The sequence below is a fragment of the Cherax quadricarinatus genome, chromosome 11, assembly GCF_038502225.1.
Source record: "Cherax quadricarinatus isolate ZL_2023a chromosome 11, ASM3850222v1, whole genome shotgun sequence".
NCBI lineage: Eukaryota > Metazoa > Arthropoda > Malacostraca > Decapoda > Parastacidae > Cherax > Cherax quadricarinatus.
Window position 1 is genome coordinate 37,770,997 of NC_091302.1, and position 27,784 is coordinate 37,798,780.

A 27,784-nucleotide genomic window follows, 5' to 3' on the forward strand; every position below is an offset into this window, starting at 1 on the left:
TCCTGTCCTCCAGTGTCATCAGGCCGATTTCCCTTAACCTTTCTTTGTAGGACATTCCTTAGCTCTGGAACTAACCTTGTAGCAAACCTTTGCACTTTCTCTAATTTCTTAACGTGCTTGATCCAGTGCGGGTTCCAAACCGGTGCTGCATACTCCAGTATGGGCCTGACGTATCCTGTGTACAGTGTCTTCAAAGGTTCCTTACTTAGGTATCAGAACGCTAGTCTCAGGTTTGCCAGGCGCCCATATGTTGCAGCAGTTATCTGGTTGGTGTGTGCTTCCGGTGACATCCTCGGTGTTATACTCACCCCAAGTACTCACACATATACGAGTACACAAATACACATGCACACACAAACATGCATGCGCACGCACGCACGTGCACATGCACACACGTAACTGTATTTGTGTATACCTAAAAATACTTATTAAAAATATTTTGCAGGTTCATCCAAGTCACAAGGTGTGCTACGTGCCATACTGGGGTCAGGAGACCTCCAATGTCAACTATGAGGTACTTTGTCTGAAGTCCATTCCCCTAGCCAATCTTGGTCTCCATTAAATTTTATTATTATTCTATACGGTCTTACAAACTTAGGTTCATTTAAATTTTATGATGTATGTGAGCCTTAAGATTAATTTAGTAAATGCATTTTGGGTCTTGACAAAACTATATACATATTCATGTTAAAATTTGCATCTAGTGTCATTTCATACAGTACTTTAATCATGTTATAATCATGCTCAACCTGTGTCATTATACGTATCTAAAAATAGGCTAAACCCATATGGGTCATACAATAAGAGTCATTCAGTGCCTTTGCAATGAGAAGTGCTGTAATTTGGATTGATTCAAGTGTATTATAATTACAATATAATCACAGGGAAGCAATATTATAATGAAAAGTAAACGCTAAACCCACAAGGATCAGGGAAGTAATAAATTTGTAGGGGATCATAGTGCCTGGGGAATGGTATATAATAACTCTGATCCAACGAAGCAAAAGGTGGCTCCAGTTCCTTGGATCAAGAGTCCTTCCCCAGCTTCAAGGCACCCTCCCATGCAATATTTGAAAAACTATGCACGTGTCCTTATTCTCATATACTCGTAATCATAATTTAGTTTTAAGGCTGCCCAAAATGTTCTACAGAACAGAGAGTTTTCTGTAAAGCAGTTATACAGATATGTCAAATCACTTTAACCCCTTGACTGTTTCAGTCACATATATACGTCTTACGAGCCACCGTGTTTGACGTACATATACTCATAAATTCTAGCAGCTTCAAATCAAGCAGGAGAAAGCTGGTAGGCCCACATGTGAGAGAATGGGTCAGTGTGCACCATATAAAAAAATCCTGCAGCACGCAGTGCATAATGAGAAAAAAAACTCCGACCATTTTTTTTTTAATTAAAATGCCATCTTTGTGGTCTATTTTTGTATGGTGTTTATGGTTGTATTCTCATTTTCTTGGTTTCACTATGAAAAGAACCTTGAAATGGAGCTCAAAGTAGGGGAAATGTTTGATTTTTGCCGATGTTCAAAAGTAAACAAATGATGTCATTATCCAATAAATGTCCAGCTAGCCATTCTAATATGCAGTCATAAATGGGTTGACATTATTTATACAATTATTACAATATTGCAGTAGTCTGCATAACAGGAAATCTTGTTTTTTGTTTGAATAAAAATTCAAAATACATACAAAGCAAGAGTAATATCAGAGGGGCCTGGAGACATGACTGATGAACAAAGAAAATGTTATTTTAGAGCCAGGAATGTCTGCATTGTTCATTCTGGACCCTATTTTGAAATTGTCATATTTTTAATTTTTGTGAAATTGGCCAAATTGCAAATTTCTGACTATGTTATTGGGTAGTTGAAATCGGTAAATGGGCAGTTTCTTGTACTCATTCGATAGAAAAAAATGGAGTTCTAAGAAAATAGCTATGAGTTTGGTCGACTGGGACAATGGAATTAGCCGATAATAGGGCTCAAAGTGGGAGAAATCGCCGATTCGTAAATATCGCTAACTTTGTGAGAGCGTAATTCCATCAGTTTTCCATCAAATGTCATTCTTTTGGTGTCATACCATCGGGAGAAGATTTTCTATCATTTCATAAGAATTTTTTTTTTTTTTTTTTTTTTTCAAAAAAATTTTTAAGACACCAGGAGACACCTCAGGATTTGGAGTTTCGACAGTCAAGGGGTTAACTGTATAATTTGCTGTACTCCATCTTATAGAAATAAAGTTTGGTTTGTCTGTTTATATCTAAGAATTTACACCTAACCCAGTTTTGAGGAGAAACTTTAAACATTGTTTGTCTGCCTTGAGCTGATTATGGCATTAATTTTAGGTCATTCATAGGGGCCATGCAATGTCTAGGGAAATGAGAGGCAATCAGGTTTGATCCAAGGAAAGGAAATATATTGTATTCAGTTTTTGGGATTAAGAGCCCCTCACTGGCATCAAGGCACCTTCCTTAAGTTGTCTGAATCGAGACATCATCTAGGTTCCTTTGCAGTTTGTATCTACTGTACTTGTGACTTGTTCCAGCCATGGTATTATGACTTATTAATTTTATTTCCATTTATTTTCATGAAGGGGAAGCACTAAACCTGTAAGGGCTATACAGCTAGGGAATGGGAGACAGCCAAATTTGATCCAGTTAGAGAGAGAAGTTGTATAATTTTTCAGAACAAGACCCCCTCATTATCAATGCACCTCCCTGCATTTTATTTTCCATGTAGTTGTTAGTTATTGAATGTACTAAACCCATAGGGATCATTCAGCACTCTATATACAGTACCTAATTTTTTCAAAATAAAACACTAAGAATAGAGAACATTCCATTTATTAGCTTTTACAATGACTCCCATTTAAGTGTGGAAAGTATATAACATCTGGCCAGCCAGACACTTAAGAGTTTGGCACTCTATTTAATAAAGTACTGCCGAATAGTTTCATGTGGTACAAATGGGGCCAATGGGCACTATTGACTCCCAAATACCCACAAATTGGAGATGAAACCTCAGTATTTAACAACACATTCAATCCCATACCTACACAAATGTTTGTCTAGATAAGACAAAAGCATCATCCAATTTCCTATACAATTTGTGGGGCAGTTATGAAATGTTCAAGTGACAATGTTGTAGGTTGTATTTATCACTACTGATGGCAGAGAACTGCCCTTGAGGCAAGTGCTATAGGCCTGCTGCTTCCTTATATAGCAGGTGATATTCATGGTGTGATACTGTACACTGACAACAGAACTGGTAGCAATAATTGCAGTACAGGGGAGGTCCCAACTAATGAATAAGTCGTGTTCCTGGTGTTACAACTTAGGAACAAGTTATATGTAACTGAATGTGATTTTCTATAAAAAATAGTAGAAATGACCATTGTGTATTATATATGTTCTTGACTGCAGACTGGTACTTTCTAAAACCAATACAGTACCTGCATTTTGTAAATACTGTACAGGTATTATTTCTCATGGACCTTGTCTACAAGCAGATGTTCGTAACTTGGGTGTTTATAAGTTGGAGATATAATGTACTTTAAAATTTGGTGATAGCAGTAATTGATATACAGATAATACATTATTTGCAAGCATTTTCTACTTGATGGAAAATCCTGAAACAGTAATGTCATGCTTCTTAGCCAGAGTGATCAAACAAGCCAAAGTATGCTATGTATTAATTTTTATGAATTGATAAATATATTGTATTCACAAGAATTAACATACCATACTAGTTTCTAATTCTGTACCAAAATTAAATTATCAGCCTCAGCTTCCTAATATTTATATGCACCATTATACTACATATACACAGTAGGCATAATAAATATGCACATGCATAAATCTTGTTACATTCATGGAGAGTGCCCCTCCCCCCCATGAATCCAGTAATGTAATAAATGTCTTCTGTTTCCAAGTGTTGTCTATCAGATTTAATTTCATCGAGTTTCCAGGCCAGTCATTAAAGTATCGGAAAATCACAGTAATATAGCCAGTTCTTTATGTCTTTGGCAAGGGGCACTGTCTTCCATGTAAAAGTTCCCCTGGCACTTCTTGAATCTTGTCAGGCAAATAGTCTGCTAAAGCCATACTTCTGAGCATGCATATTTATGAGGCTTACTGTAGTACAGTAAAATGCTGTACACTATAGATTAATTCCATCCAACCTAAGGTCAGTCTAATTTACATTAGTATTATTTAATGTCGGTGAAATACATTAGTTTTGAGACTACATATTTTCACAGTTATATATTCTTTTTGATTATAATAATAATTCAGTTATATAGGAAAAATTAATGTACGGTAGACTTGCTTGTCGTATCAGCAAAGTTAGCAAGTTCTGGTTATTAAGCATGACAATAATGTATCTTCTACCTCACTATGGGAATAGCAACAGAGTTTGCAACTTATCCAGTCAGGTGGTAATCATGTGCTATGCTGGTCTTCCACTGGGGGACTCTTGATGCTTGGGATTATACCAGTTTTTATACACCATCTCAATAATGTATATTATGCTACCTTAAATTTATATGAAGAACTCTTGTAAAAAAAAAGTATGACCTACTGGTGGTAAAAAAAAAAATAGTTAAATTTTAATTGTGTTTATCTGGCAAAACTAACATTAAAGTATGGTAAGTGACAGACATTATTATATAGTATTCATGGGGAAGCAGTAAACCCTGTAATGGTCACACATTGCCTAAGTTGCCTAAGGAATGAGAGGGGCTGAGGGGTAATATGTTTGATCTAAGGAAGAGTAGCTCCAACGGCAATAGTAATATGGCAACATAAAGATTAAATAAAAGAAACTCCATAAGCCCACCTTACCTCAGCTTAAACATCTGATCATCACAGAACATGTAAACTGTGAGGTGCATGTTGCAGTGCATATATGCCGAGAGTATAATTATTATTATTATAATCAAAAAGAAGCGCTAAGCCACAAGGACTATACAGCGCTGCAGGGCAGGAAGGAAGCGAGGGCATCAGGTGGCAAAAGGGAGATGGATGAGCAACAGGTTACGGATAACAGCGGGGCAGTGGATGGTGAAAGGGTAAAGGGCAGCAAGAGACTGAACCAGAAAGGGCTGAGGGGAGTGCGAAAAGTATCATCAGAGTTTGTGGAGTAAATCAGTCGTTGTCAAGAAGTCAATGAGAGAGTCAGGATTAAAGGAGGGTCCATCAGCAAGAAGGGAAGGTAAAGAGAGAGTAGGAGAACGAAGACGACGTTGGAGGTAAATTCTGCGTGCTCGTTGATAGAGAGGGCAGTCTAACAGAATGTGGCTAATCGATACTGGAACTTGACACTGCTCACAGAGAGGAACAGGGTGCCTCTCCATGAGATACCCATGAGTAAGACGAGTGTGGCCAATGCGAAGGCGGGAGAGAGTGGTCTCCCAACCTCGGCACTGATGACAAGAAGACGGCCAGTAACCTATGCTCGGTTTAATAGAATGAAGTTTGTTACCGAGCAGAGTTGACCAACGTTGTTGCCAACGGGTGCGAAGGTGGGTAGCTATTGCAGCAAAATAGTCCAGAAATGGAACACCTCGATAGGAAATTGGTAGGTCATATACTGCTGACCGCGCAGCAGTGTCTGCCTGTTCATTGCCCTGTACGTCGACATGACCAGGGACCCAACAAAAAACAATATCTTTATGTTTGGTAGAGATACGGCGTAGCCAAAGTTGGATACGGAGAACTAGGGGATGAGATGTATCAAATTTTCGTATAGCCTGTAGAGCACTAAGGGAGTCTGAGACTACTACAAATGATGACACAGGCATAGATGCGATACGAATAAGTGCTGCAAGAATGGCATACAGTTCAGCAGTAAAAATGCTAGCTGAAGATAGTAAATGCCCTCGTACGACGCTGTCCGGAAACACTGCTGCGAATCCGACGCCGTCTGAAGACTTAGAGCCATCTGTGTACACAGCGGTGGCATGAGAATGAGAGTGGAAGTGATCAAGAAAAAGAGAGCGGGAAGCCACCGTAGGCAGTTGAGCTTTCGAGCAAGGGAGTGAGAAAGAACAGACCCGAACAGCTGGAACTTCCCAGGGGGGTAGGGAAAAGTGAGATGCTACATGAACATATAAAGGTGGTAACTGAAGGGAAGACAAGAGTGAAAGTAGGCGAAGAGAAAAGGGACGGAGCAAACAGGGGCGGCGAACGAATAAAGAATGTCTACTAATATCGGTGACCATTCTATAAATGGAAGGATTGTGTAGATCGTGAGAGCGTACATAGTAACGAAGGCAATGGGCATCACGGCGATCAGACAAGGATGGAACATTTGCTTCTGTATAGAGGCTCTCAACAGGGGAAGAGCGAAAAGCACCAAGGCACAAACGTAAGCCTTGGTGATGGATAGAGTTAAGGCTAGAGAGAGTAGCAGGAGAGGCCGCGGAATAAATCTGGTCGCCATAATCGAGTTTCGATAAAACGAGGGCTGAATGTAGGCGAAGCAGAGTTCGACGATCAGCTCCCCAGGAAAGATGAGCAAGGGTTTTAAGAAGGTTTAGCCGGCTGTGACAAGTTGCCTTCAGAGAGGTAATGTGAGGTTTCCAGGTTAACCGACGGTCAAAGAGAAGGCCTAGAAACCTGACTGTATCACGTTCGGGGATACGGGAGCCATAGAGATACAAAGGATGATCGGAGATAACAGAGCGTCTAGTGAAAGTAATTTGGTGAGTTTTGGTACTTGAAAATTTAAACCCATGTGTGGTGGCCCAAGTGGAAACACGGTCGACCGCATGCTGGAGAGAAACTGCAATAAGGTGACAGTCAGCGCCTGCACAAGCAATAGCGAAGTCATCAACATAGAGTGATGACCAAATATTGGGTGGAAGAACAGAGGCCAAATCATTTATAGCAAGGAGAAAAAGTGTTGTGCTTAGAACACATCCCTGAGGGACACCTTCAGCTTGGACGAAGTCCGGGGAAAGAACATTATTGACTCGAACACGGAAATGTCTGTCAGTTAAAAAGTTCTTAAGGAAGGATGGTAGATTGCCTCGGAGGCCTAAGGAATGGGCCTGGGCCAAAATATTATACCTCCAAGTTGTGTCATATGCCTTCTCAAGGTCGAAAAATATGGCAATAACTGAGTGATTATTCGCAAAGGCATTACGAACATACGTATCCAAGCGTAGTAAGGGGTCTATGGTAGAACGACCCTTACGAAAGCCATATTGACTAGCGGAGAGACTGTTGCGAGTCTCTAAATACCACATTAAACGTCGATTTACGAGGCGTTCCATCACTTTGCAAACTGCACTTGTAAGAGCGATGGGGCGATAGTGGGAGGCATCATGTCCTGTAGTACCCGGTTTGCGGAAAGGGAGAACAATGGCAGATTTCCACAGCTGGGGAAGAACTCCTTGTGCCCAAATAAGATTGAAGAGGTGTAAGAGGACTACAAGGGCTGACCGATGTAAATGTTGTAACATACGAATATGAATGTCATCAGGCCCAGCTGCCGATGATCGGCAAGCTGAGAGCGTTGCCTCCAGTTCTTGAAGTGTAAAAGGCACATTATACTGTTCTTCTCCGAGAGAAGAAAAGTCCAAGGGTACTAACTCTCTGGCAGACTTTGAGGAAAGAAACGAGGGGCATAGATGGAGCCCTCGGGAAATACGGACCAGATGTGTGCCAAGTTCAATGGCAACGTCGAGAGGGTTTGCTATATCAACACCAGTGACCCGTAGAACAGGAGCCGGGTCAGGAGAGTATTTACCACTCAATTTCCTCACTTTTTTCCAGACTGCACTCATAGAAGAAGCAGAGGTGATGGTGGAAACATAGTCTCGCCAACAAGTGCGTTTAGCTTCACGGATGACACGGCGAGCGATCGCACGCTTCTGCTTAAAATCAACAAGTCTCTCAGCGGTTCTATTGTACCGGTACCTGCCCCATGCAGCACGTTTCAAACGTACTGCACGAGCACAAGCAGGAGACCACCAAGGCACGCACTTCTGAGAATGCCTGCCTGAGGTTTGGGGTATAGAATGAGAAGCTGCGGTATAAACTGATGTCGAGAAGATGTGTAGGAGCTCATCAATGGAGGATGAAGAAGGAACCTCACTAAAAGCAGTGAGGTGTGAGTAAAGATCCCAATTTGCCCGATCAAATTGCCAGCGAGGGCTACGGGAAGGTGGTGAATAGTAAGGAGAAGTAAGAATGATCGGAAAATGATCGCTGTCATGTAAGTCTGGTAGAACAGACCAGGTGAAGTCTAGTGCAGTGGAGGAAGAGCAGACTGATAGATCGATGCAAGAGAGAGTATGAGTACGAGGATCAAAATGGGTGGGAGTACCCGTATTTAAAACATGGAGGGGGTGAGAGGCAAGAAAAGCCTCCAACTGAATGCCACGTGAGTCACAATGAGACCCCCCCCAGAGGAAATGGTGGGCATTAAAATCACCAAGTAACAGAAGTGGTGGTGGTAAGGATGAAACAAGAAAGGCAAAGTCTGGGATAGAAAATGCTCGAGAAGGAGAGAGATATAAAGAACATATTGTAAACCACTTATTCAAGTGGATACGGGCTGCAGTGTAATGCAGCGAGGTATGGACAAATAGTTGACAGTACGGAATATCATTGCGTAGAAGAAGGGCACTTTCATTAAAGGTCCCATCTGAGAAAGGATCCGAAGAATACAATAAATTATAGCCTGAGATAGGATGGAAAACAGCCGAGTGTAATTTTGGTTCTTGTAAGCAAGCACCAACAGGGGAAAACCTGGAAAGCAACATCTGAAGCTCACCCCGATTACCCCTGAGGCCGCGGATATTCCACTGTAAATAGGCCATGATTGGCGATGAAGAAAATATCAGGAATCTGTAGGTAAAGGCACCTACGGACTAGAGGGGTTAGAAAAGTCAACGTGTGGTGGCATTGGAAGATGTTCAAGTAGCGAAGGAACGGAGCGTTGCGAAGAATGGGGTTGTGAAGATGGAGGAGAGGGAAGAGAAGGAACAGGAAGTGAATCAGTGTCCATTGAAGGTTTAGTCTCTGCAATATATTCTGAAATGGCTTCAAGTGTTTCTGAATTCAAAGATGTATGGGAAACCATATTGGAGATAGGAGGAGGAGGGTGAGTAAAGATTGGGACAGTAATGGACTGTACCAAAGTAGAGGGGGAGGGAAAAGTGTAAGGGACTGGAGATGAAGTGTGGGGGGGGACAGAAGAGGTAGAAACCTGGGAGGTGACAGAAGAGGGAGAAACTTGGGAGGGGACGGGGGTGGAAGGCATAGTACGAGGAGGAGGGTGAATCTCCACACTTGTAATAGAGCCAGAGAGAGGGGAAGAACTAGGTACAGAGACTGGGAAGGTAACGTGTGGAGGTGGAAGAAGGGAAGGAAGGGGCAAAGAAGATTTGAGCAATGTGGATTTTTTGGACTTCTGAGTAGAGGGGCGATTGGTATTAGGTGTCGTACGAGGTCTTGTCGATACTGGGGCTTGTGAGGAAGGACGCGAAGATGTGAGAACAGACTGAGTTGTAGTCGGGACGTCAGAGCCAAGGACAGCAAAAGGATTAGATGCCGTAATGGCTATGGGAGGGGTAACAACAGAGGAGGCTGCAGAAGATGGGACCCCAGAAGTGGGGGGATGTTTGGAAACACGAGAATAAGAAACACGGGGTAGTCTCCCTTGGAGGCGGAGATGAGTAACTGCCATAGCATAAGGGAGACCTTCTGCCTCTTTGAGGCAACGGATTTCACGTTCATTTAAGTAGACCTGGCAACGGCGGGAGTACGAAGGGTGAGCTTCATTACAATTAAGGCAAGATGGAGGTTGACTGCAAGATGTATTAGAATGGTTGTCGGCACCACAGACTGGGCATTCGGCCATAGATCTGCAATATTTCGCTGGGTGACCAAAACGCCAGCAATTTCTACATTGTTGCGGTGTAGGTATCACCTTTCGAACTTGTAACCGATGTCCCGCGACATATACAGAGGACGGGAGTTCTCGGCTGTCAAAAGTTAAACGAGCCACATTGCAAGGGTAACGTCTCCGCCCCCGGGCAGGAAGGACATAAGTGTCTACTTTGAGGATTGGGAGATCCTGGAGTTCCAGCTGTTCAAAAATGTCATTGCCACATGACTGGAAATTCTGTTGGACTATGGTATGGGGCAGAATGACAGTACCACTACAAGAATTGAGAGAAAGATGTTTTTCAATAGTGATAGGAGTAGTATCGATATTCGAAAGGAGAGAAAGATCATGAGCTTGGGTAGCATTCTGGACAGTGACGATGCGCGTACCGCTCTTGAGAGCGTGAAATGAAATATCTCTGCCAACATGACGCAGGAGCGCTTTGGCAATACTATGGTCAGAAAGGTAGGCAGAAGAAGAAGTTGGTCTTAAAGTAAAGAATTTAGTCCATTGTGTGGTCCGAAACTGAGCGTGGAGAGGGAGTGCTTGACGTGTCGGTCGTTTCCGAGTAGAATGGGAAGGTAACGACGGAGCATCATCAGGAGATTGACGTTGGCGTTTAGGAGTAGGACCGGAGTTGGTCCGGCATGAAATGGGTGGGCGATTCGAAAATTGCCTTACCGTAGAGGGAGAAGCCGGAAGCATAGTCAAAGGAGAGCGGAGTTCAGACAAATCGAAGGAGTCAGTCGAAGCCCCGGTACCTGAAGCGGGTGAGGAAACAGCACCAGCAAGAGGTACAGGGGCATCAGGAGTGTCCGAAGAGTGGTCTAAACACAAGGCAGGGTCAGAATGGGGTGCGGTATCAAGAAGGGGCCCGGGGGTAGTGGTTTCATGGACTAGGGCTGCCATGGTTAGGTTACTCCTTTGCTTTTTGTTTTTAAGAAAAAAAAAGAAAGAAGAAAAGAAAATAAAAACAAAAAAAAGAATAAAAAAAGGGGGGAGCGGGGAGGAATAGTTCCCAGGAGGAATGAAAGGGCCGGAAATCTCCCTCCGCGCCCAAGAGGACTCGACACCGCTAGTAGCGCAGATGCAGCATGGAACCCGTGCCATACCCTACCCTTCATGCCAGTAAACCAGCAATCCGGGATAGCAACCTCACATCTGCCGAGCTACCTCGGTGGACAAAAGAGAGGGCGGCCGGATATCCGCCACAAAGCATACCTCCTTCAGCCACCACCCCCGGAATCCGAAAGGTGGCTTCCAGAGATACACCCGTCGCCCAAAAGACACCCAAAGCTACTCCGGGATACCGGAGAGGGATCGGGACATCCCTAGGCAATCCAGATTCCACGGCAAACTACGCCACCGCCAAGAAACCTCAACGGAATGGGATCGACCCCGGTGTCCTTTCCCCTACCTAGGAACTAGCGCGCCTGTGGGAGAAATCACGAAGGCTAAAAAGAGGAAGGGCAAAAGGGAGGGGTGAGGAGGAGGAGGAGGAATGGAAAAAGGGGAGGATGGGGAGGATGGGATAGGGGAGGGGAGAATGGGGGGTAATTAGGTTCGGTCTGAGGAAGAAGACCGACAGGGCTAATTCCTCAGACCAAGAGCCTCTTCACCACGCCAAGGAGCCCCCCTTGAAGAGGAACCTGTATGGAGGACCTATGTTGGTCACAGCAGTTAGTTTGGTGCTCTCCAGTAACCAAAATATGTTAGCTCAGCAACATTGCTACTAGGTATTAGAAATCACACAAGCCCTCCATTTTCTATGATAGGGCTGCTGCCTTAGGAAGTCTTCCAAGACCAATCTTTTATGTATGAATATGGTAAATAATACAAAAGTTAAAAGTTACTCTCTTAACATATTAGTTTACTTATATCTTTTATCTGCTACTTCTATCATAGATTATTAGTAGCTGGGGTTAGAAATTAACAGTACTTTAGTGTTTCCAATGTGGAAGAAACAAGAATGTTACAGTAAAGACTAGCAGACTCAATTACAGTTTAAAAATACAGTACAATACTTCAGAATCAATAACAAGAATGATCAGGAAAGACAACAATGAAGAGTTTAACTCTAATTACACCAAATATTACAGACAAATAATGAAAAAATACACAAATCAATTAAGGATGGCTTCACCTGTTTAATTATAAATCTCAAAAAAATTCTTCAATAATACTTTATGTAATATGTACGTATTTTACCATTCAAAATCAAAGACTGCACGTCGTAAATTGAGAGAATTCACAACTACCCATAAATTGTAGATGAACATACAAATACAAATTTTTATTTCCTTGCAAGTATATATGACATTATGTCTCGTTCTGGACAATTATTAAAGACTTGACAATAGTTGATAGTGAACCAAATTGTCCTCTGAATTTTATCAGTTTCTGGGTTAGTTGTAAATTGCTTCAGCCATGTTATTATCAATTATTTTTCTGGAGGGAGAGAAAATGAATATCCTTAAATGAACTTTAAGACAAGGACAGTACAGAATTGTACAATATTCCAAAAGTAACCCACATCTTTGAAGAATTTTCTGGAATAATATTTCATTATTAACAAAGATTCATAACACCTTGCAACATTTTAAGGATATTACTTATCAGGTGATTAAGTGTTGACAAAGAGGGCTCTTCACAATTTTCACTTATGAAAACACTATAATGGTTTTCCAACCTTGCCTCACTAAATGATTTAACTCTTGCCTAACGTGAATAATCCTTGGGATTATTTACGGTATACGTATTGTATTAAAAAAAAAAAAAGCCCACAATGGATCATCCAAAGGTATACTGATTATATGATAATAAACTAGTAAACCTGTTCACTGTTATGTAACCTAAATTGTGGAATTTGTTGTATTTATTAAATAGGCACAAGCACTTCAGTCTTGTTTTTTCCATCTCTCTACAACACGAGAAGGCGTACAGGTTTAGCACTTTCCCATGAATTTAATACACAATGAGGAAAAAACCTTAATTGGTCAATAAAGTATGGAACAACTTTACCTGTGCTTAATTTGTGGCTAGTTTAAAGGCCTCCTTTGATTCTGCCACAAACTGCCTGGTCAACCAGGGTATTTGTGCTCATGGCCCAGAGGCCCACATAACTACTGCAACTCCATGATCCAGCACATAACAGAAGAAACACACCAGGTTAGTACCAAACACATCACATACAGTACTGTATATACTGATAGTACAATACAACTTTAAATACATAATATAATCAAATCACATGAAAGTACAGTATGCAGATGGTAAATTACAAAAAATTTAATTCAAAATATGATTAATATTTCCTTTTAAATGTAAATCTATATTTGAATGATCCTTTTTTCTTCATACTTTACCACCAATTATGACACTTATTATATAAACTATATAAAGATGACAGATGCAATATATTTAAGAGATGTTTTACTCACCAGTAGCTTCTTAAATTTAAATAAAAAAGCCTTTGGTGGGCAAAAAATCTTCTAATGGTTCCCTGTATACTACCAGTATCTTCTTTATACAATTGTCAGTATTAGTCATCTTGTGTGATATACAGCTATAAATTATTGAATTTAAAATCACAATGTAAATTTATTTTAGTCTTAAAAAGTTAACAGAAATTAAAAGAATACTATGTATCATTACAGATATTAAAAATAATTTATTTTTAGTAAATAAATATCTTTAATTTGATTACCAGTAGTAATATGGGAAATACACATTATAATATCCTTTAACCCTTAAACTGTCCAAATGTAGATCTACGTTCACTCGCGTGGTGCTCTGAATATTTTGAAAAATAAAAAAAAGTTTTTTTTTTTTTTTTTTTTTTTTTTTTAAATGAAGAGCACATTTTTCTACATGTTATATGATTAAAAAGAAAAAAACATTTTAGGGCCAGTACTTACTGAGATATAAGACCATGAAGTTGGCTTTGGATGCTCACCTGACGGCAATATCAACTCCTGCTGCTTGCAGAAGTGTTGCTGATATACTTTTTTTCTCGTTTTTATTTTATTTTATATATTTTTATGTTCTGATAATTACAATTTATAATAGTTCTTGTAATTTCATAGCCAATCTTTGTTCTGACACTTATATTAGGTACTGAAATAGTGCTCAAATAGTTACAATCACATTGACAGGTGAACATTTACACCTGCCTGGGTTATTACTATTATCTAGAAATATATACAAAGTATTTATAGGTCCCAGCAATGTTTTAGAAACCCTGGTATATACCTTGAAGCATGTTGTTATGAAAGGCATCCCTATACTGTTGACAGCCCAGTGACATTTGATAAATGCCCACTGCTCCAGCTAACCCTCGCTGTATTTGTCATCACTGTTACACACAAACGTGTCTTGCCTCTCTGTCTGTCTGTCTATCTTTGCCTGGAATTTTTGGGTTATTCTAGGTAATATACACTATGTATAATAACTGTACTTGTGTGTGCATGTGAGAGAAACACAGATAGACAGAGATATAGATAGAGAGACAGCCAAAGCCTGCTGGCCAGCCTGCTGAATACGTAAGAAAGAAGGAACACTGCAGCAGGTCTACTGGCCCATGCAAGGCAGGTCCATGTCACCCTCCCCCCCAGGTTTAGACCAATGACTCACCTAGTCAGGTCACATCCACTGAAGGAAGGAGCACGACATCAGACCTAGTAGCACAAGCTAGTCAGGTCAAACTCACACCCACCCACACTCATGTATTTAGCTAACCCTTGCTGTATTTGTTATCACTGTTACACACAAACATGTCTGTCTATCTACCTGCCTGTCTATATATCTGTCTATCTGTCTCTGCTTATCTGTCTTTCTGTCTGCCTGGAGTATAGGTATATCAAACTCCTTGAAGAATGGTGTTATGACATCTGTTGATAACCCAATGACACTTGATAAATGGACACTTGGGGAACCCTGGCCTTATTTGTTTTCACCGATATACACAAACATGTTTGTCTGTATCTATCTATCTAACTGTCTGTCTGTCTATCTTTGCCTGTAATTTTTGGGTTATCCTAGGTGATTTACACTATGTATAATAACTGTACTTTTGTGTACATGTGAGACAGAGGTATAGACAGAGAGACAGCCAAAGTAAGCCAGCCAGTCTGCCAAATACATAAGAACATAAGAAAGAAGGAACACTGCAGTAGGCCTACCGGCCCATGCAAGGCAGGTCCATGTCTCCCCCCCCCCCAGCTTAGACCAATGACCCACCTAGTCAGGTCACATCCATTGAAGGAAGGAGCATGACATCAGACCTAGTAGCACAAGCTAGTCAGGTCTAACTCACACCCACCCACACTCACTCATGTACAGTGGAACCTCAAATTTCAAACTTAATCCATTCCAGGAGCTAGTTCTAAAGTCAAAAAGTTTGAAAAGCGAAGCAATATTTCCCATAAGAAATAATGGAAATACAATTAATCCATTCCAGAAACCCAAAAATATTCACAAAAAAATACATTTTATACATAGTATTACATTATAGTTTTACATACACACAACAAATATAGTGTACAATTATTAATAAATTTACTTACCTTTATTGAAAATTGGTGATGGCATCTGGAAGATAGGGAGGAAGAGAGAGGGAGCTGGGGTTAATGTTTGGAAGGGGAATCCCCCTCCATAAGGGCTTTAGGTATCAAAGCCCACTCTGGGGTTACTTCCCTTCTCTGTCTTTTAATGCCACTAGGACCAGCTTGAGAGTCACTGAACTCCCGTCTCACAAAATAACTGTCCACAGTCCTGTTTCTGGCGCCTCTAAGATTTCTCTAAAATGGGACATGGTTCTGTCACTGAACTTGTTGCAAAGATGGCTTGTTTCAGCTTGCTCAGGGTGGTACTTCACAAACATTTGGACATCATTCCACTTGGCACAAATCTCCTTAATCTTTGAAGAAGGCACCTCATCCACTCCCTCTTCCTCCTCTGAAGCAAGTTCCTGAGCTGTGGTCTGATACTGTTCCAGATGAAGCTCTTCCAGCTCTTCAGTGGTTAGCTCTTCCCTGTGGTCCTCCACCAACTCTTCCACATCCTTGCCACCCACCTCCAGCCCCAGGGTGTTCCCCAGTGCCACAACAGAGTCCACAACAGGCAGAGGGTCAACTGGGTCAGGGTCAGCCTCAAACCCTTCAAAATCCCTCTTTTGGACACAATCTGGCCACAATTGTCTCCAAGCAGAGTTCAAATTATTATTATTATAATCAAAAAAGAAGTGCTAAGCCACAAGGACTATACAGCAGCAGAGTTCAAAGTCCTGGAAGTCACTCCCTCCCAAGCCTTACCTATAAGGCTTACGGAGTTATAGATGTTGAAGTGATTCCTCCAGAACTCTCTTAGGGTCAACTAGTGTCTGTGGTCACTTCAAAGCACTTTTCAAACACTGCTTTTGTGTAGAGTTTTTTGAAATTAGAAATGACTTGCTGTTCCATGGGCTGGAGGAGAGGAGTGGTGTTAGGAGGCAAGAACTTCACTGTGATGAAACTGTAGTCCCTAGACAGTAGGTCTATTAGGTTTGGAGGATGTGCAGGAGCATTGTCCATTAACAGGAGGCACTTGAGTGACAAATTATTGTCTAAGAGGTATTTTCTCACACTGGGGCCAAACACTTCATGGGCCCACTCTTTGAAAATTTGCCTTGTGACCCATGCTTTATTATTTGCTTTCCACAACACACACAATCTATTCTTGACAACATTGTTTTTCTTAAACACACTGGGATTTTCTGAATGATACACAAGTAGAGGCTTCACTTTAAAATCACCACTAGCATTAGCACAGAATAAAAGAGTTAGCCTGTCTTTCATAGGCTTGTGTTGTTTCCTGGGAGTGCATTTTCCTCCTGAGTAATGTAGGTCCTCTTTGGCATTTTCTTCCAAAACAGGCCTGTTTCCTCACAACTGAACACTTGTTGGGCTTTGAATTTTTCAGTGTCTATGTAAACCTTAAACTTTGTAAAAATTTCTCAGCCTCACCATGCCTTACAACACTGTATGCCACTATGCTTCTTAAATCTGTCAAACCAGCCTCTGCTGGCCTTAAATTTACTATTAGCACTGGTTCTAGGAATTTTCTGTACCAGATCGGCATGCAACTTCCTTGCCTTTTCACAAATAATCATCTCTGAAACACTATCACCTGCCATTTCTTTATCCTTGATCCACACCAGCAACAACTTCTCAATCTGATCGATTGTCTGTGGTCTTTTTTTGGTTAGCATATTAACACCTTTCGCAACATCTTTCTTTGCCAGGATAGAAGCGATGGTCGACTTGTTTTTCCCGTACATCCTATGAAGCTCAACAAGTCGCACACCACTCTCATACTTCTGTATTATTTCATTCTTCACATCTATGGTGTTTTTCACTTTCTTTACCACAGGGGTACCACTAGCAAGTTTCTTTGGGCCCATGGTAGCATATGCCATAGTCCCACAAGCACTAAACACAATGAATTAATCGTAAAATGTTTCAGTGAGACAGCAGGTTAGTGTTCACTCAAGTATCAACAAAGCTAGACTGGCTCACGGCGTGGACAGAGTGGGCTGGTGGACAGGTCCAGTACCCGGTGGTTCGAAAGAAGGGGCGAGTTTGGTAATAGGGACAAAGTTGGTTCGGAAAAAAGTGGTCAATTTTCGAAGAGTTCGATAAGCGATACGTTTGAAATTTGAGGCTCCACTGTATTTATCTAACCTATTTTTACTTTCCACTTAAAATGGGAGTTAATGCGACATGGCATCGGTGAATCACAGGTGTTTGCCACGCTATTTGCTCTAGTTGGTGCTCAATTGAACTGGTGCTCCCACAAGGTACTAAGTGCTCCCAGATTTTTTAAATACTGCACACACTGAGTGCACAGACCCATTCTTTCATGTCTAGGCGACTTAAGCCAATTGTGCCAAATTTGAAGGAATGAAAAATAAAATGTTGATCTATGTTTGGAGTGCTACGCGTGCAAGTGTAGATCTACGTTTGGATAGTTTAAGGGTTAAACATTTTATTCATGGTGTACTTTTTCAGAAAAAAAAAATAATGGGAAATAAATATATTTGTAATTAAAGCATGGATTGTTTTTACCCTAGAATCACTGCATTGAATGATATTTATGAGTGCATGTTGAAAATAATGTAGAATATACACTTTTTGTGCAAAAGTTGCCATCAGATAAACCTGTCAGTCACCCTCAGTAATTATTATTATTATAATAAAAAAGAAGTGCTAAACCACAAGGGCTATACAGCCACTCTCAGTAATGACCTATCTGTAGAGAAGAAAAATTATTTTGTGCTAATGAGTTTCAAAGAAATTTGAGCTTGGTTTGACAGATTCTGCAGGCAAGATGTTTTGCAGCTTTATTACTCAAAAGAATTTTTATGTTCTCAGGCTTACACTTCAGTATGGTAAAATGTATCAATTTTAATTTTACTCAGCAAAAAGTACTAAATACAAGGGTCTATAATGACACTGACTGGGAAATGGGAGGCACTCAGGTTTGATCCAAAAAAGGGAAGGATAAGTTCCATTCCTTGGATCAACACCTACTGACTGGCATCAAGGTTTACATTATCAAATATGTTCCATATCTTTGATGTCTTTTTGAGATCAGTTAATTTTATGCAGAGAGTGAGGCTCATGTTAAGATATGTAGAAGGGAGGGGAATTATTTCCCAGTGAAAATAGGACTTAGACAGGGATTTGTGATGTCTCCACAGAAGCCTCAATGCACCACTAACCTTTTTTCCTTCATCAGTTCTATGGTTCACCTCATCTCTTATAGACCCATCTGCCAACAAGTTCACTCCTATACATACATCTGAACACACTGACTTCCACCATACTTCCTCCTTCCAGTCTCATATCCAATCTTTCATTACCTGAATTTTTTGTAACTCCCCTTTGCTCTTTCCTATGTTTACCTTTAATTTTCTTCTTTAGCATACCTTCCAAAATTTGTCTACCAACTTTAGCAACCTCTCTTTGTATCAGATTCTTTAAATCTTAATCCCATACTTCTCTCCAATATCCTAGTGTTACCTTCTTTTACAATTACATTTGTAAATATGTTAATCAAGGTGACATCACACATTTCTGTCTAAGGCCTACTTTAAGTGGAAATTAATCTCCTCCTCTCCTACATACCCCAACCTGAGCCTCACTAAAAATATCTTCTATATTGCTCTCCTACCTACCCTATCAAATGCCTCTTCTAAATCCATAAATGCAACAAAAACTTCCTTACTACCCTTCCTAAAACCTTGTTCATCTGTGATTTTGCTCTGTCTTACCCAGAATTCTTTCAACAACAACTCAGCTATACACTTCACATGGTATACTCAACAGGCTTCTTCCCCTATAATTCTTACACTCTCTTTTATCCCTTTTCCTTTATTCAAAGGAACTATGCACATTGTCTGCCAATCCCTAGGTACATTCCCCACATACATTTATTGAACAAATGCACCAACCACTCCAAAACTATATCCCACCTGTTTTTAACATTTCTGTGTGTCCTGGGCCCAAGACTGTTCAACAGCCTCCTATCATGCATAAGGGGAATTACTGACAGATTCCTGATTTGTATGTTGGATTGCATGAGGCCAGCAGTAATAACCTCCCTGATCCACAGGGAAGCCTGGAAGAGGACTGGGCTACTGGGGCATTGACCCCCAGAACAACCTCCAGGTAGGAAGGTTCCATTAATCCAAGCTGCTTTATCCACTTTCATTCTGTCCACTGTCACGTGCACCTTCCTCACATTCACGTCGGGCTCTTCCTCACTCCTAAAAAATGTTATAGCTCCCTGCCCAATGCACAAAATCACTGCCTCCCTTTCATCAACATTTTACCCTTTCAGGGCCGATAGGCCCTCTCCTAAACTTGTTCTCGGTCAAAAATTTTTTAGAACAAAAAAAAATTATTTTTTCTTATGAAAAGATAGAGAATCTTTTGCCGACCATAATGACACCAAAAGTATGAAATTTGATGGAAAACTTACGGAATTATGCTCTCGTGAAGTTAGCAGTCTCGACGATGTTTACACATCGATTTCGCTGATTTTGAGCCCTATTTTCGGCCAATTCCAGTGTACTAGTCAACAAAAATCATAACTATTTCGCTAAAACTCAACTTTTTCTATCGAATGAGTACAAGAAACCACCCATTTACCGATTTCAACTATCCAATAAAGTGGTCAGAAATTAGCAATTTTGCCAATTTCACACAAATTTCAGAGGATGCCAATTTCCAAATAGGGTCCAGAATAAACAAGACAGACATTCCTGGCACTAAAATAACATGTCCTCTGTTCATTAGTCACGTTCCCACGCCCCTCGAACATTTCTTTTGCGTTCCACTTTTAATTTTTATTCTCACAAAAAATTGAAGATTTACTGTTATGCAGACTACTGCATTAGTGCAGAAATGGTATAAATAAAATCAGTGCACTTGTGAAAGAATATTAGACTCACCAGTTGACGTGTATTGGATGCATGGCATGATTTGTTTACTTCTGAACCTTGGCAAAAATCGAACGTTTCTGCTACTTTGAGCTCAATTTAAAGGTACTTTTCATTGTGAAACCAATCAAAATCATCTCAATTTCTGTAATATGTCTTCCATTCTATAAAATGAGACCAGGAAAACTAGAATACAACCATAAATACCATACAAAGATGCAGTGCAAAGTCGCTGTTTTAAACCAAAAACACGGTCAAAGTTTTTTTTCTCATTACGCACTGTGTGATGCAGGATTTTTTTATGCTGTGCACACTGACCACATAGACCCATTCTTTCATATGTAGGCCTACCAGCTTTCTCTCGCTAGATTTGAAGGTGCTAGAATTTAGGTGTACTAGTACGTCAATAACCCTGGTGCGTAAGCTGTACTAGTACATCGGAAACCCTGAAAGGGTTAACAGCTGGGCAAAATATACTCTTCATCTTTCCAGTACGTTTACCTCCCCATCTAATAACTCTCTTATTTTTGACTGCTAAATCCATTTGTTTCCTAGATTTTCTCAACTTATTCATCTTGGTCCAAAACTTTTTCTTATTCTCAGCAAAATTTGTTGACAAAACCTTCCCACTTCTTCATTTGCTTTCCTTTTACGTTCCCTCACCACTCTTTTTGACCTCTGTTATTCTCTATACACTCCACCTTCCTTATATCAATTCTGCTTTGTAAAACCTCTCATATGCTAACTTTTTCTCCCTTACCACTCTCTTTACCTTTACCAGGCCTGGTGGCCTGGTGGCTAAAGCTCCCGCTTCACACACGGAGGGCCCGGGTTCGATTCCCGGTGGGTGGAAACATTTCGACACGTTTCTTTACACCTGTTGTCCTGTTCACCTAGCAGCAAATAGGTACCTGGGTGTTAGTCGACTGGTGTGGGTCGCATCCTGGGGGACAAGATTAAGGACCCCAATGGAAATAAGTTAGACAGTCCTCGATGATGCACTGACTTTCTTGGGTTATCCTGGGTGGCTAACCCTCCGGGGTTAAAAATCCGAACGAAATCTTATCTTGAAATCTTATCTTATCTTATCATTCCATCAACTGCTCCTCTTCCCTCCTACATCCACAACCTTCTGCTGCATATTCTAACACTGCATTTTTAAATCTATCCCTGGTCTCAGATGAAGCCACGGGGTCGTTGACCCCCGAAACCCTCTTCAGGTAAACCTCTTCGACCTCCTTATTACCTATACAGTGGACCCTCGAATAATGTAATTAATCCGTTCCAGAGAGAGTGTCTTATACAGAATCTGACTTAATCCGAATTAATTTTTCCCATGAGAAATACAGTGGAACCTCTACTTGCGAGCGCATCCACGTGCGAGTTTTTCCAAATACAGTGGATCCTCGCCTAACGATATTAATCCATTCCTGAGAGCTCAGCGTTAGGCGAAATTATCGTTAGCCGAATTAATTTTCCCCGTAAGAAATAATAGAAATCAAATTAATCTGTTCCTGACACCCCAAAGTATGAAAAAAAAAAATTTTTACCACATGAAATATTAATTTTAATACACACAAACTGAAGAAGACATGTACAATTACATGACACTTACCTTTATTGAAGATCTGGTGATGATTGATGGGATGGGAGGAGGGGAGAGTGTGGATGGTGTTAATGTTTAGAAGGGGAATCCCCTTCCATTAGGACTTAAGGTGTCAAGTCCTTTTCCGGGGTTACTTCCCTTCTTTTAATGCCACTAGGACCAGCTTGAGAGTCACTGGACCTCTGTTGCACAACATATCTGTCCATAGAGGCCTGTACCTCCCGTTCCTTTATGACATTCATGAAGGGTTTCACAACATTGTCAGTGTAATAGTCACCAGCATGGCTTGCAATAGCTGTGTGAGGGTGATTTTCATCAAAAAAGGTTTGCACTTTAAGCTACATTGCACACATTTCCTTAATCTCTGAAGTAGACAACTTCTTCAATTTCTCTATCCCCTCCTCCGGAGCAGTTTCCTCAGGTCTGGCCTCTTGCTGTTGAAGATGATCTTGCAGCTCATCAGTGGTTAGTTCTTCATTGTCCTCCTCCACCAACTCTTCCACATCCTCCCCACTAACCTCCAACCCCAAGGACTTCCCCAATGCCACAGCTGATTCCACAACTGGCATAGGCTTCTCAGGGTTAGCCTCAAATCCTTCAAAATCCCTTTGGTCTACACATTCTGGCCACAGTTTTTTCCAAGCAGAGTTCAAGGTCCTCTTAGTCACTTCCTCCCAAGCCTTACCTATAATGTTTACACAATTGAGGATGCTAAAGTGATCTCTCCAAAACTCTCTCTTAGAGTCAATTGAGTTTCTGAGGTCATTACAAAGCACCTTTCAAACATAGCTTTTGTGTAGAATTTTTTGAAGTTTGCAATGACCTACTGGTCCATGGGCTGCAGGAGAGGAGTGGTATTAGCAGGCAAAAACTTGACTTTAATGAAGCTCATGTCCCCAGAAAGTCGCTCTGCCACATCTGAAGGATGACCAGGAGCATTGTCTAATACCAGGAGGCACTTAAGGTCCAATTTATTTTCCAGGAGGTAATTTTTCAGTGGGGGCAAATGCAAGGTGTAACCAGTCATAGAAAAGGTCTCTAGTGACCCATGCCTTACTGTTTGCCCTCCACATCACACAAAAATTAGCCTTGAGGACATTGTTTTTCCTGAACACTGGGAGTTTCAGAGTGATACACCAATAAAGGCTTCACTTTGCAATCACCACTAGCATTAGCACACATCAACAGAGTAAGCCTGTCTTTCATAGGCCCTGGGAGTGCCTTTTCCTCCTGAGTAATGTAGGTCCTGTTTGGCATTTTCTTTCAGAACAGGCCTGTTTCTTCACAATTAAACACTTGTTCAGGTTTCAATTCTTCACTGTCTATGTACTCCTTGAATTCCTTCACATATTTTTCAGCTGCTTTTTGGTCCAAACTGGCAGCCTCACCATGCCTTATCACACTATGTATGCCACTACGATTCTTAAATCTCTCAAACCAACCTTCACATCACCACTAGTTGCAGGCATTTGTCTAATTAAATCCTCATGCAACTTCCTAGCCTTTTCACATATGATCGCTTGAGAGATGCTATCTCCTGCTATCTGTTTTTCATTTATCCACATCAATAACAGTCTCTCAACATCTTCTATCACTTGCGATCTCTGTTTCGAAAACAAAGTTGCACCTTTGGCAAGAACAGCTTCCTTGATTGCCGTTTTCTTGGCCACAATAGTAGCGATGGTTGATTGGGGTTTTGTGTACAACCTGGCCAGCTCGGAGACACGCACTCCACTTTCAGACTTAGCAATGATCTCTATCTTCATATCCATAGTAATTCTCACCCTTTTTGCTGTAGGATTGGCACTAGAAGCTTTCTTGGGGCCCATGGTGACTTATTTTGCAGGTGCGAGCACTGAAAACGCTGTGATAATATGAAATGTTTCGATTGTATGTTTGGATGTGACAGCAGTGGCTGGCTTGTAAACACTGGCACCCACGGGACAAGTGAGGCGCGCTCAGGCCACACATGGACGCATCTCAAATGGAACGAATCACATTAGTGCTAGCTGAGGCAAAATTTTTGCATTAAAATGTATCACTAGGCGAATTTAACGTTATGCAATGCAGTCGATGGGTCGATTTTTTGCTTCCATACGCGAACAAAATTTCCATAAGCGAGCAGACCTCAAGGCAGGTTCCTTGACGCTGGTGAGGGGGCTCTTGCTCTTGATCTAGGGAATTGTATCTCATTAGTTTGTTGGACTATCTTATTGAAATTTGGGCAATGTACGATGGAAAGATGCTTCTTAATGTACACCAAAAATGAAAGAAATCTAGGCATAAATAATGGAGTTCACTTCTCAGCAATTAGTCACCCCTTAGCGGTATTTTCGTATGGTTTTTATGGTTGTATTCTCGTTGTTTTGGTCTCATTTGATAGAATGGAAGATATATTACAAAAATAGATATGATTTTGATTGCTTTCATGATGAAAAGTACCTTGAAATTGAGCTCAACGTAGAAATGTTTGATTGTTTTGGCAATATGCAGTCATGAATGGGTTGACTTTATTTATACAATTATTGCAATAAGGCATAACAGTAAATATTGTATTTTTTTGTGTGAATAAAAATTACAAATTATTTACAGTGTAATAATAATAATAATAATATGTATAATAATAATACATATATAATAATAATAATGTACATAATAATAATTATAGTAGGTAGTAGGTTGGTAGACAGCAACCACCCAGGGAGGTACTACCATCCTGCCAAGTGAGTGTAAAACGGAAACCTGTAATTGTTTTACATGATGGTAGGATTGCTGGTGTCTTTTTTCTGTCTCATAAACATGCAAGATTTCAGGTACATCTTGCTACTTCTACTTACACTTAGGTCACACTACACATACATGTACAAGCATATATATATACACACCCCTCTGGGTTTTCTTCTATTTTCTTTCTAGTTCTTGTTCTTGTTTATTTCCTCTTACCTCCATGGGGAGGTGGAACAGAATTCTTCCTCCGTAAGCCATGCGTGTCGTAAGAGGTGACTAAAATGCCGGGAGCAAGGGGCTAGTAACCCCTTCTCCTGTATATATGTATTACTAAATGTAAAAGGAGAAACTTTCATTTTTCCTTTTGCGCCACCCCGCCTTGGTGGGATACGGCCAGTGTGTTGAAAGAAAGAAAGAGTAATAATTATAATACGGTGTGTTGAAAGAAAGAAAGAGTAATAATTATAATAATAGACGGCTTCAAAAGGCCATCTCTAGATGGCCTTTTGAAGCCGTCTAGCCGTTTACCACACCAAAGAGGGAGTGGTTGTGGCCGCCTCTACCTGTTACATAATGACATATTTTATTCATTCTAGAGTATATATCAGGTTTCTATTTTATTTATATTGTTTATTATTTCATATTAGATGAACTGTGATAGATAAATAAGCCGTAGAGTTGATAGCAAAATATTCAAGGAGAATTTTGTCCTGTCTCCAGACAAACTTTTGTCGGCTGCTGCCGCCGCCACATATATAATGACATATTTTATTAATTCTAGAGTATATATCAGGTTTCTATGTTATTTATATTGTTTGTTGTGTCATACTAGATGAAGTGAGGTAGATAAATAAGTCATAGAGTTGATATTAGCGAAATTACCGAAGTACAGAATTCCACTGGAATGCATTAATTGCATTTCAGTTAATTAAAATGAGGAAAATTGACTCTGCAAACGAGCAAATCCAGTTGTGAGCAAGGTCATGGAACAGACTAAACTCGCAAGTAGAGGTTCCACTGCAATGGAAATCCAATTAATCCATTCCAGACACCCAAAAGTATTAAACAAAATAATTTTTTTACTTGAAATATACATTTCCTTACACAGAAAACAATGAGACATGCAGAGTAAAACATTACTAAAATGACACTTACCTTTATTGAAGATTTATTGATGAATGATGAGATGGGCAGAGGGGAGAGGATGGAGGTATACTATTGTTTGGGAGGGGAATCCTCTTCCATAAAAACTTCAGGTACCCAGTCTTTTTCCAGGGTTACTTCCCTTTGTTTTTTAATGCCACTATTACCAGCTTGAGAGTCACTGCACACCTGTGGCACTAAATATCTGTCCAGAGAGCTCTGTTTCTGGCATCTCTAAGATTTCCCTAAAATGGGACACAACATTGTCACTGTAGATGTTACCAGCATAGCCTGCAACAGCTGTGTCAGGGTGATGTTTATCCATAAATGTTTGCACCTAAGAAAGCAGGAACACTGCAGCAGGCCTGCTGGCCCATACTAGGCAGGTCCTTCACAAACCATCCCACTAATAGAATCATATTTGCCCAACCCAATTTTCAATGCATCCCAACCAATAAGCTTTGATAATTCTATTCACTCATGTGCAAGTCCCACTCAAATCAAATCATGTGTGTGGGGAAGTACCCTGGCTGGTATGTGGGGAAGTACCCTGGCTGGCATGTGGGGAAGTACCCTGGCTGGTGTGCAGGGAAGTACCCTGGCTGGTATGTGGGGAAGTACCCTGGCTGGTGTGTGGGGGAAGTACCCTGGCTGGTGTGTGGGGGAAGTACCCTGGCTGGTATGTGGAGAAGTACCCTGGCTGGTGTAGCACCATCACTACCACTCTCTAGCACCACCGCTTTCATATCTTTCTACAAACTTTTTCTTGAATTCTATAGAGTTTCTCACCCTCTTTACCAAAGGGTTGGCACTAGAAGCTTTCTTTGGGCCCATTTTATTTTTTTTTTTCATTAACACACTGCCCGATTCCCACCAAGGTAGGGTGGCCCGAAAAAGAAAAACTTTCACCGTCATTCACTCCATCACTGTCTTGCCAGAAGGGTGTTTTACACCACAGTTTTTAAACTGCAACATTAACACCCCTCCTTCAGAGTGCAGGCACTGTACTTCCCATCTCCAGGACTCGTCCGGCCTGCCGGTTTCTCTGAATCCCTTCATAAATGTTACTTTGCTCACACTCCAACAGCACGTCAAGTATTAAAAACGATTTTCTCCATTCACTCCTATCAAACACGCTCACGCATGCCTGCTGGAAGTCCAAGCCCATCGCACACAAAACCTCCTTTACCCCCTCCCTCCAACCTTTCCTAGGCCGACCCCTACCCCGCCTTCCTTCCGCTACAGACTGATACACTCTTGAAGTCAATCTGTTTTGCTCCATTCTCTCTACATGTCCGTACCACCTCAACAACCCTTCCTCAGCCCTCTGGACAACAGTTTTGGCAATCCCGCACCTCCTCCTAACTTCCAAACTACGAATTCTCTGCATTATATTCACACCACACATTGCCCTCAGACATGACATCTCCACTGCCTCCAGCCTTCTCCTCGCTGCAACATTCATCACCCATGCTTCACACCCATATAAGAGCGTTGGTAAAACTATACTCTCATACATTCCTCTCTTTGCTTCCGAGGACAAAGTTCTTTGTCTCCACAGACTCCTAAGTGCACCGCTCACCCTTTTCCCCTCATCAAGTCTATGATTCACCTCATCTGTCACAGATCCATCCGCTGACACATCCACTCCCAAATATCTGAATACATTCACCTCCTCCATACTCTCTCCCTCCAATCTGATCCAATCTTTCATCACATAATCTTTTTGTTATCCTCATAACCTTACTCTTTCCTGTATTCACTTTTAATTTTCTTCTTTTACATACCCTACCAAATTCATCCACCAATCTCTGCAACTTCTCTTCAGAATCTCCCAAGAGCACAGTGTCATCAGCAAAGAGCAACTGTGACAACTCCCATTTTATGTGTGATTCTTTATCTTTTACTCCACGCCTCTTG

General features: G+C 41.0%; 1 protein-coding gene across 4 annotated transcripts in view; it reads left to right on the forward strand.

The window, feature by feature from the left end:
* The window catches only part of LOC128687597 (uncharacterized), a 191,527-nt gene that overhangs the window by 41,090 nt on the left and 122,653 nt on the right, over positions 1 to 27,784 (forward strand). For 3 of the 4 annotated variants that reach the window (XM_070083981.1, XM_070083983.1, XM_070083984.1), the window contains exon 4: positions 446 to 514. In XM_070083981.1, the coding sequence (XP_069940082.1) occupies positions 446 to 514 (69 nt within the window). Of the gene's footprint in view, positions 1 to 445; positions 4,622 to 27,784 lie in introns of those variants that run through there. The other variant, XM_070083982.1, reaches the window with a different exon arrangement.